At 51.6% G+C, this 11,319-nt stretch overlaps 1 protein-coding gene and 2 gene segments (V, D, J or C); all 3 read right to left on the bottom strand.

Annotated features, from left to right (window-relative positions):
• Window positions 1-11,319, bottom strand: part of LOC149997095 (immunoglobulin lambda variable 3-16-like) — a 73,446-nt gene that overhangs the window by 29,517 nt on the left and 32,610 nt on the right.
• LOC149997096 (immunoglobulin lambda-1 light chain-like) overlaps window positions 1-11,319 on the bottom strand; it is a 72,997-nt gene that overhangs the window by 38,331 nt on the left and 23,347 nt on the right. The gene's annotated exons all lie outside the window — the stretch shown is intronic.
• On the bottom strand, window positions 3,259-4,479 carry LOC149997100 (immunoglobulin lambda variable 3-9-like). The segment is given in 3 exon segments: window positions 3,259-3,416; window positions 3,707-4,030; window positions 4,403-4,479. Coding segments are annotated over 3 exon segments (528 nt in total).

Here is an 11,319-nt window from a genome sequence, read left to right as displayed (position 1 = left end):
GTGGAGCTTACTCAACAGAATGAACCCTCAATAAATGTTAACACTTGGTGAGTGTTTTATCAGCACCCCCACCCTCCAATCCAGGAGACTGACCTCAGAGCCTGACCTTTGAAGCCCCTCCCTGCCCTGCCCCTTTCTATGTGCTGAATATCTTTCTCCTTCCCCGTCCCAGGCCTCCTGAGTCCCTGAGTCCCAGCCCTGCCTTCTGTATGCAGTCGCTCTGCCCTCCCTAAGTCTGGTCTGAAGAGCACTCATTTCTTCCCCGTGGTGGGATCTGAGATCCTTTTGAAATGAGAGACTGTGTGAACACAGAGGTGGGGACACTGAAATAATTACTGGTTTTCAAAACCTTAGTGTAAGAAAAATGTAAAATATGTCAATATTTTATATTTAATTCATATTGAAATGATAATATTTACAACTAAGTCAGTTAAACAAAGTATTTATGAAAATGAATGCCACTTGTTTCTTTGCGTTTTTAAATGTGGCCCGAGGAAATGTTAAATGACATATGGGGTTCAAAATGTTATCTCTGTGGGGCAGGACCGCACTTCAAAGTCACTCTATCAGTCACTGCATTTGAAATAGGAGAGAGAAGTTTCTGGCACCTTCAGGAGAAGACACATCTTAGCTTTGAGAGCAGAAGGAGAGGCCCAGGACGGTGGTGAAGACCAGGGACTCTGGGGCCAGAAGACCTCGGTTTGCTGCCACTTTCTAGTTCTGACCTCAAGCAAGTTGCTCATCCCCCAAAGGCTCAGATTCCCCATCTGTAAAGTGGGGTGATGATGAGAATGCTTGGCTCCCAATGGAGGATGAGAGGAGGGAGCTGAGATCGACCAAAAGGTTGGGAATGGGATTCACATGGAGGTGGGAGGCATCTTTGATAGCAGGACCACAGCTCCATCAGGCTCCAGGGCAGCTGGTGGCCGCTCAGGCCTGACCTTCAGCCAGGAGGAGCTCCCCCCACCCCAAGATCTGCTTCCTTGGGTAACACAGACAGGCAGACATCCATTGTCCCCCCATACTTTCCTGGTAACGGGAAGAGAGGACAGATCTGAAAAGGTCCCATCCTAGGACGGGATGACAACAGTAGCTAGAGCGGGATCTCAAAGTGGTGACAGCTCTAGTCAAACCTAGACCTGCATTATTGGGACACATGTAGGCCTGTCTCCTGCACAGTCTAGTTGTGTCTTAACACAAAGACACAGCAGGGACAGGGTGTGCTTCCAAGTGCCCTCAGGAGCTCATGGTCAGAAGGACAGACTTTGCCAACCGGTGGTAAAGAGGAGGGGACGTCTCTTCCTAGGTGTGAACCCAGAAGGTTTCCGGTCCCAGGAGCCCTGACAGCACACCAGGGGACAGGAGGACAGTAGGGCTGGCCCGAGATGCATTGTTTCCACTTCCCATCACTAAGACCCTGTAGGAAGAGCCCCATCCCCCTTCATGGGACCCACAATGACTGCCACCCCATGGCTGGGCTGAGCACAGAGGGACGCTCAGAGAGGCCTGATGCCCCCTGGAGTCTGTGAGGTTTGATTTTTGACCTTCCACCTCAGCCATGTTAGGCTGCAGTCAGGTGGTACGGGTATCAGGAGACACGACTGTAACGTCCAATGTCACTGCTGCTCCTGCACAGCTTATATGGTCACTGTCTGTCCAGGGGCCCAACATGCCTGGGCAAAGGGAGAAGTCAGGACAGAGTGTCCCCCAACCCTGACGGGAGGGACAGATGTGGATGGGGGTGAGTACAGGGTCAAGACCACAAGGAGCCTGGCTGGGAGGGAGAGCAGGTCAGCTTTATTACACATACGGTGGCTTCCTGTGGTGACTGTCCCCTGAGCCTGAGTAGCAGCTGAGCCACTCCCAGTGTGGTCCTCAGAGGACCAGCACACCAGGCTCCCCTGGGAGCCATCAGACACACAGATTCCCAGGCCCAATCTGAGCTGCTGCATCTGCATCTAGGAGACCCCAGGAGACTTGTCACCACGGAAACTCTCACTTCCTCCTGCTGTGTCCCCAACTCCTTCCTGGGCCACATGGGACTTGGTGCTGAACTGTCCTGCCCTCATCACACTGAGCTTGATTCAGGCGCAAGGCCCTGTGATGTGAGAAAAAGTGTTTTATGAGGAGACAGTTTCTCCAGCCACATGGGTGGTGTTTTGGAGGGAAGGTGAGATCCTTTCCAATTCATATTGTTATTATTTTCTGCTTCATTTTGAATAGTTGTTCCTGCTATGACAGCAAGTTCTCTAGTGTTTTATTTGGTAGCATCTCATCTTCTGTCAATCTCATCCAGTGTCTTTTTCATCCCAAATATCATAGCTTTTATATGTAGGTTTCCCATATAGATTTTGGTTTTCTGTGTCTTCACTTGCCACTTAAATCATTCATCCTCCCTTATGAAAAAGGAAATACCATTACAGTAAACTTTTTTGTTTCCTATCTACAAATGATATCATCTGGGCAATAGCAGGGCCCTTTTGGGAAAAAAAAGGTTCTTATTTTCATAACAGTTCATGTTTTCCTGATTCTTTGCAGGGAAGTGTGGATAGGATGACAGGTAACGGGGCTGTTTCTGTGTTCGATCTGGAACACGTGTGCTTCTCACGATGTCAGATTAGCACTTAGGGTTAAGTGAAACACTTGGACACAGGTCCATCCTGTGTCATCTTGCTGTCACTTAAACTTTCTTAGATGCCACCAGGAAGACCTCAGCTTGGGGCTGAGTTTCCCTCCACTGGGGCCCAGATCTTCTGACCAGTCAACCTGAGTCTCAGTTGGGAGTTTCTGCCCCAGGCTGGGCACAGGGACTATGGGCCTGTGTTCTGACTCCGGGGACTGTCCCCTAGGTGACCTTGGATGGGGCCTTCTTCAGCCTCAGGTGCTTTCCTCCCACGTGTGATCATCGGTCTCGCAGGAGCGTCTGCAGATGCCCAGAGTGTGGTCTGTGCAGCTCTCTCCTCTCTGCTACTCTTCCCTCCGGGTGTAGTTTTCCCTTTGGGCTCCTGGAAACACACTCTGAGTTGGAGCATCTCATGCAGTGAGGTGTCAGGTGACCTCTCTGGGAGGAAGCACGGAAGCCAGATTGGGAACTGCAAAGTGGTGACAGCTGAGGGCTCAGCTGGAGGCTGCTGGGTCCTTGTGAACTGAGGCAGGGCCTGGGATCGTGGCATCGGGCGGTCAGCGGGCCTGAGTCACACTCGGGGAAAGGGAATGACCTTGAGGGAGGCGATTCTCTGCCACATCGGAACTTCCCTGTTAGGGCACAGCTGGGCTCCGGCAGGGTGGTGGGTGCTCACACCAGTCGGCCCATTCAGAGTCCTGGGCTGCACGGGGCCTGCGGCTTGAGGAGCTGGGCTGCACTGGGAGGGTCTGGGGATTAGCCCGGAACGTTTGCCCAGGAGCGGCCCAGTCACCTGGTGTAGAAATACAAAGATCATTACTTCTGAACACAAGACTCCATCCATCTGTCCTATTCTCAGGCCCTCTTCCAGAAGTGACACTGTGACACAGACACACCAGGCCACCCTGGTCCTGCCAGCTCTGAGTCCATGCCTGTCCCGCCCTCTGCACAGCTGCCTGAGGCTGGGAGGAGGGGCCGCATGAGACCTGGGAACTGGGACCAGGGCCAACCTGCTCATGGCTTTGTCCTCAATCCTCGTGGGGCCTGAAGAGAGTGTGACACAGATGCAGGTTTTTGTCTCACTTCCCCGTCTGCCTGTGCCACTGTGAGCATCACTACTGCTGTCATATGACTGACAGTAATAGTCAGCCTCGTCCTCGGCCTGGGCCCCACTGATGGTCAGGGTGGCCGTGTTCCCCGAGTTGGTGCCAGAGAACCGGTCAGGGATCCCTGAGGGCCGGTTGCTATCCCTATAGATGACCAGCACAGGGGCCTGGCCGGGCTTCTGCTGGTACCAGTGAACATAACTACTTCCTATGTTGTTTCCCCCACAAGTGATCGTGGCCGTCTGTCCCGGGCTCACAGAAACCGAGGATGGCTGAGTCAGCTCATAGGAGGCCGCAGAGCCTGAAAGAGAGAAAAAGAGGTGGGTTAATGATGAAGGACCCTTCCCAGAAGACCCCTGCCTGCCTGTCCTGGAATGGGCTACAGGGACTCTCTGGGCCTTCAGTGTCAGCCCCAGTGGCCCATGGGTCTGGCTTGTTCATGAAGGGTCTGAACAAAGGAGAACCCACTTGTGCCCCTCTCTCATGTCTAGAGCAACCCTTCAGGCTCACACAGAGCCGGTGAGCACAGTGGGGGTTCAGCCCTGACAGCTTCTCATCTGCAGCAGTGTAGGGGCATTGCGTTGCCCCATGCAGTGCCCTGCTGAGCTCAGAGTCAGAGTCAGGCCTATCCTGATCCCTGGGGTGAGGGTGGGTGTGAGCCTGGGCGCATCACCTGTGCAGTGAGCGAGGATGCCGAGGAGGAGAGGGGTCCAGGCCATGGTGGAGGTGCCCCGATCTGCTCCCTGAGGCCTGAGGCTGGGTCGGTTACCCCCAGGCCTCTCTTATCCCCTTGCTGGAGGGAGAGCTGCTGGTATGCAAATCAGCCAGTGCTCTAGGGCTGCTGATGTCAGGGTCTCTGATGTGAGAGAAAGAACAGACTGGGAGCTCCTGGACCCCACCTTCAGCTTAGGGGATTCTCCTTCTCTTCCTGCCCTCACACCTGGGACTCCATCCTTGTCTCCAAGCTGTAGTAGCTCCTGGGTGACCAGGCCGTGTGTAGAGCTCAGAGGTGGAGTTGGTCTATGTTTTCCGGGAAAGCTGAGTCCTAAGATCAGTGTCACCCTGTCCTGGCGTGGCCAGAAGTGCACTGTGCTGATGTTGAGGTTTCCCAGGGTCTCAGGCCTTTTTAATTTTCATGATCTGATCTTGCTCAGGAACAAGATGGTACCAGACTTCAGGAATGTCTCATGCCTAATTGCATTTTGGTTGAATTCAGATGTTGGATCTACTCCTGAGTCCACTTTATGGTTTTGACTTAAAGAACTCCTCTGTCCTTTAGAACCCAATGCAGTGACCCTCCTCACCCCTACCCTACAGGTGATACCAAGAGGCTTAGTTGAGTAGCGAGGATCCAACTCTAATCCCAACTCCCGAGTGGCAAGCAGAGGAAGACCCTTCCCTTGCCAAGGGCACGTGGAAATTATAGAGAATTTATGGTGCTGCCAGTTTCTGCTTTGGGGCATGTGCTCCAGGGCCAGGTCAGAGGCGCAGTGCCTCAGTATCTCTGCACAGGGGTCAGGGCCAGGGACAACCCAGTGCTCAGAGAAACTGACTGAGCATACGGGAATGAGAGCTGACTGTGAATTCTAAGAGATCTCCGTGATTTCATTACAATGAAGTTGTATTCATACCCTGAGGATCTGGGAGAGAAGGCAGCAAATCCAAGAGCAGGAGGTGAGAGTCTCATAGCCTGGGGAATTTGTACATCAGTGTCAAGGAGGATACTTTGGGAAAGGACACCTTTTTTTCAGGAGTAATGCCATGGTTACTAACCCCCCTTAATATTAGAACCCCTAATGGAAGGAAGGCCTACCCAGTCTCCAGGGCGCTTTGCCATTTGACTCTCTGCTTCCCCCTGGTGGCTGCTCCCCACACTGGATGTGGAGGTACAGGGGTGTCCTCTGTCCAGGTGGGGATTCAGAAGTCGCTGGTGAGGGCCTGATTCTCTAAGCCATGCACTGCTGGCCCCAGGGGAGAACTCTGAGTGGCCCTTGCCTGCTTTAAACCAGGCATGAGGGTCTGATTACCAAGGAAAAGAAGAACATAGTCATTTGGAGTAGGAGAAGGATGGTCCCACTGGAGGCTTCCCTGTCTTGGGCTTGACACTGTCGGGGGTCGGGGGGCGGGGCACAAGGCTGAGGGAATGGTTCTCCCTGGTGCCGGCTGTGGGGACAGAGACAGCACGGGACAGTGAGTTTACTTTGCCGAAGACAGAGGCAGGAGGATATCCAGCTAACAGATTTGATTTAGACCCACTTTGGTCTGGCACTTTCTAAACTGGGAATTCCATTCATACAAACCAGACTCAGCCCCTGCTTGAAGGGAGTGTCATGTTGCCAGTGGGCAGTGCAGTGACACACGGGTGAGCAGACACAGCCAACCTTTCCCATCATCTTGTGCCTGTGCACTGTCTTTTGTTTGTTTTTAAGCCAGACCCACTCACGTTGTCTTTTCGTTCCTGAGCAGTAAGGGCTGAATACTGTCCTGTTGTGAGAGACTCACGATAAAAGTGATAAGTTACTTAAACAAGGCGGCTGGTGAGTGAAGCAGCTCTAGGGCTCTAGCGGCCTCTGTCAGCCACCAAACTTCACCCGTAGGAGGAAGGCCTTGATAGCGAGGAGTCAAAACCCAGGGACAACCAGTCAGGAAGAGCCAGCTGGCTTTAAGCTACAGCCAGCCAAGTGATTTCCTCCTTCGCTTCTGCACCTTTCTCTCCTTCCCCGCCTCCTGCTGGCGCAGTACTCCCGACCCCTGGGGTTTGGCATGGCCTGATTTGAATGCATTTTTGTTCAAATGAACCGCAATTTTTAAAGATATGCCTTTGTTTGTGCTTTACAGTGTGGTCTGCAACATTTCCTCTAAATCTGTAGGTTGTTCTTTTCACTCTGTTAAAAATGTTTTCTTTCAAAGCCTAAAGTTTTTAATTATACTGAAGTAAAGTTTTAAAATGTTTTTCTGTCACCTCTAAAAATTCATGCCAAAGTAAAGACCCTAAAAATTTTCCTCTACGCTATTTTTTCAGGAAGTTTATAGTTTTAGTAATTATGTTAAGGTTGTTGACCCACCTTGAATCAATTGGTGTATATGATGTGAGTAGGGTTTTAACTTCGTTTTTTTGATGGTGATATCCAGTTTTCCCAGAACCACTTGTTGAAAAGCCTCCCCTGCACCCCTGTCATTAATGATCTTGTTATCCTTTGAAAATTGACTTGACCATAGATGTGCAGCCTGATTTCTGGGCTCTCAGTTCTATTCCATTAGTGTATCTGTCTATCCTTACACCAGTACCACACTCCTTTGGTTCAACATTTCCATTTCCACAAAAACACACACATGCACACAAAAGAAACAATTTATTATTAATAAGGATGGCACTGAATCCTTGCTTTGGGTGGTATTGCCACATTAACAATATGAACTCTTCCAATCCGTTCACACAAAATGTCTTTCCCCATTACCTGGTCATTTTCATTGTCATTTAAAATGTATTGTTCTTCTCAGCAAACATGTTTTTCTTCTGCTTCATTAAATTTTTCTTCTGTATTTTATCCCTTTAGATGTTTTTAAAAATAAAATGGTTTTTAAATACCCTTGAGATTATTCATTGTTGGTGCATAGAAACAACTGATACTTGCGTATCAATGTATATCTCACAACTGTTGTGAACTCAGTTATTCTAGCAGGCTTTTTTGTGTGAACTCTTTGCAGCTTCCTTTTTTCTTTTTTTCAAGTATTTCGTATTGATTATGCTGTTACTGTTGTCCCAATATTTTCCCCTGTGCTCCCCTCCAACCACCGAGGGCTTGAACAGACACAAGCAGAGGAAAGGAGAATTCCTCCCTCGTGCCTCCTCCCTGAGGCTGGGGCCGGGGCACCTGTCTTCCCTTCCCGTGGACGGAGACTCACACCATCACTTCCGTGGCCTCAGCCTCGGGCTCCATCACACCCCTGGCTCTCCTGGGTCTTCCGTCTGCTGGGGCACATGGTGGGGCTTCTCAGCCTCCGTCATGGCGTGAGCAACTTCGCATCATAATCTCTTCACCTATACAAATCCACCTTGTTGGTTTTCTTTCTCTGCAGGAGGCTGAATGATACAACCATTTTTATTGAATAAGTCCACAGTTCAGTAGCACTAAAGACAATGAAAAAGTTGTATGCCATTCACTCCTATTTATTGTAGGAGCTTTTTTATCACCCCAAAGAAAAACTGTATCATTTAGACAGCAATTACGGGTATTTGGTACACTGGGTACAGCATGTGGACAGTGTGTCCAGGAGAAAGTCCCCAGGAAGTAAACTAGGTGGTGTCGGCACTTTCTGTGAAATCTAGGATAGGAAGGACCTGAGCCTGGGACTCCATCCTCCCCAGCCTCAGGCAGCCCCTTAGGATGTGGCCTCCTCCAGGCAGGTCCTGTTCAAGGAGAAGATCAGTTCCAGAGGGACTGCATCATCTCAGACAGCTCTCTCTGTGAGTCACAGGCGATGGCGTCTGGGACCACTGTGCTATACATGACTTCCATATCCTTTCCTTCCTACTCCAAGCCAGACAACAGCCTGTGTAGCTCAGAACAGAGGCCTTTCTCAGTTTTTCATCAGCATCAACTAGGCCCTGAGAGGACACAGAACCGCTCAGAGTCTTTTAGCCTTGGGGTGGGGGACCCAGGAGGACACCTGACCCTGAGGCCTGACCTACAGCTGCTCAGTTGGCTGATGAGAGTGAGCAGCTGACTGGGGCAAGGAGGTTTTTGTCTCACTTCCCCGTCTGCCTGTGTCACAGTGAGCATCACTACTATAGTCCCACACTGCACAGTAATAGTCAGCCTCGTCCTCGGCCTGGGCCCCGCTGATGGTCAGGGTGGCCATGTTTCCTGAGTTGGCGCCAGAGAATCGGTCAGGGATCCCTGAGGGCCGGTTGCTATCACCATAGATGACCAGCACAGGGGCCTGGCCGGGCTTCTGCTGGTACCAGTAAACACTTTTACTTCCAATGCTGTTTCCTCCACAGGTGATCCTGGCCGTCTGTCCCAGGTTCACGGAAACCGAGGATGGCTGAGTCAGCTCATAGGAGGCTGTAGAGCCTGCAAGAGAGGAAAGAAGAGGTAGGTTAAGGATGAAGGACCCTTTCCCAGGAGACCCTTGCCTGCCCTTCATGGAACAGGCTCCAAGGACTCTCTGGGCCATCAGTGTCAGCCCCAATGGCACATGGGTCTGGCTGGTCCATGAAGCCTCTGAACAATTGAGGACCCCCTCATGCCCCTTTCTACTGGTAGGTACCGTCCCTCAGGCTCACACAGAGCTAGTGGCATAGTGGGAGTTCAACCCCCACAGCCCATGAACATGCGGCTGGGTAAGGGGCATTGCTCCCTGGTGAGCAGGACCCTGTGAGCTAGAGTCTGGGTCAGGCCTGTCAGGACCCCTGGAGTGAGGGTGGGCGTGAGCCTGGGCGCAGCACCTGTGCAGTGAGCGAGGAGGCCGAGGAGGAGAGGGGTCCAGGCCATTGTGGAGGTGCCCCGATCTGCTCCCTGAGGCCTGAGGCTGGGTCGGTTACTCCCAGCCTCTCTTATCCCCTTGCTGGAGGGAGAGCTGCTGGTATGCAAATCAGCCAGGGCTCAGGGTGCTGCCCTGGGAGCTCTGTGGTTCCTGAGAGGGACTGAGCTCCAGAGACACAGGGAAAGGAGGGGCGGTCCCTGCAGACCCCACCTCAGCCCGGGAGAATCTGGTTCATCCTCTGGTGCCATCGCCTGGGGCTGACATCTGCACCCCAGTCTCATGGCCTCACTCCTGGGCTGGCCTGGCCACAGCTGAGCTCAGATGTGATATCTGTCTGCATGTTCTGAACTCATTAAAGAGCCTTAACTATAGAGGTGACAATAGGAGCTTTAGATCTCAACAATGTCCCACCCCAGCACAGTTTGTGAGCCTCAGGGCCTGAATAAATTCCCACGTTGCTAAAGGCACATGGAGTAGTTAAGACCCTGAGGTGCTGTAAGCTTCTGTGCTTTGTTATAGCTCCTGGGACAGGTCATAGAGGCTGTGCCTGAGTGTCCCTAGTGTGCACTAGTGCCAGGGACAGCTCTAGTGCCTGAAAAATGCTTGAAAGTCACAGGGTTTTAGCACAAATGGAGGGGGATGGAGAGGTATGAATTACCTAGAGCTGTGATAGAAAAGTGGGCAAATTCTACAAAAACCCAATCAGAGAGACACTGAGTCAGAAAGTTACATCAGTGTCAAAGTGATGGTATAGGAAACTTACTGCTTTCTCCACAGTGTGAGGAGGTGTTTAATCCCCCTGTTTTAACACAATTATATTATTATAATTATTAATAAGGGAACAGAAGATTCAAAATTAATCCCTTGCATGTTTCAATTCCAAGGGCCTAGACCCTCCCAGTAGCCCTGGCTGGTTTAGCTCAGTGGATTGAGCGTCGGCCTGCGAGCTAAGTGTCGCTGGTTCGATCTTCCAGTCAGGGTACATCAGAGAAGGAAAACTCTGACTCCAAAAAACCTCCGCTGCCTTGCGGCATACCTCTTCAGGGGAAAGGCTAAGGGAGTAAACCCCGACAGAAAATCCGGAGCCGGAGTCCCTAAGGCGGTTTGACGTTGTAGTCAACACCGGCAACTCCTGCGGCGCACCTGAAGCCAAGCTGTATTGACTCCGTCTTTCCCTTGGACCCTTCAGCTGCGAAGAGAGGGGGGGTCTGCTGCATGGGCAACAGCAGACCCTCCATATCACCCTGCCCAGGCTCTGTAGCTTCAGCGTCATCGCAAGATGTCGATTCAACACGGGAGGAGACAGATACCATGTCACTCCCGAGTTGGACTGCACAGCCATTCTCGGCGGTGCAGATAGACTCTTAAGAAGCTACACCATCATCTCTCGAGACGGACGGCTGCCGATGACGATGAGACCCTCCCAGTCTCTAGGAGACTTTACCAGGTGGTCACTGCTGCCCCCTGGTGGCTGCTACACACTGGCTGCTGGAGATGCAGGTGTGTCCTCCTGCAGGTGCAGATATTGAACCTACTGCTCAGGTGGTAACTCCCTGATCCATGAACTGTTGGTCCCAGGGGAGGAACCGCTGTTCTCTACATAACCACGGCCTGTCTGAAGTCCAGGCACAAGAAGCTCAGATCACCCATAAACATATGAACCGGTTCATTTAGAGGAGGACCGGGCGGGGCCCAGCTGAAGCAAACTACACATATCTGTGGGGCTGCGGTGTTCATGGGGGTGGTTCTGGGGACACAGGGCTCAGGGACTGCCTCTCACTGGTCCCCACCACTGGAACAGGGTCAAAACAGAGTGGTAGCGGCTTCTGCTTCAAAACTGTGACAGAGGACCACTCCCCCAGCAAACATTGATTCTGACCCATTTTCTCTGGCAGATGTTCCATCCTGGGTAATAAGTGTGAACAAGACATGGTCCCTTCTCACTGATTCCAACGTGCAAATGAGAGCGCACAGGGGACACTTGTTTGGGTGACACAACAGACAGTCACTACCACCATCTACTTGTATCTATCTTGTCTTCCAACCTCTTTTAAAAGCTCTTCTCAGACACTTTTGGCCGGTATTGCTTCTGTGGCCCAG

The sequence above is a fragment of the Furipterus horrens genome, unplaced genomic scaffold, assembly GCF_987537825.1.
Source record: "Furipterus horrens unplaced genomic scaffold, mFurHor1.1.pri manual_scaffold_11, whole genome shotgun sequence".
In the NCBI taxonomy this organism is placed as follows: Eukaryota; Metazoa; Chordata; class Mammalia; order Chiroptera; family Furipteridae; genus Furipterus; species Furipterus horrens.
This window is presented reverse-complemented; position numbering and strand designations above follow the sequence as displayed.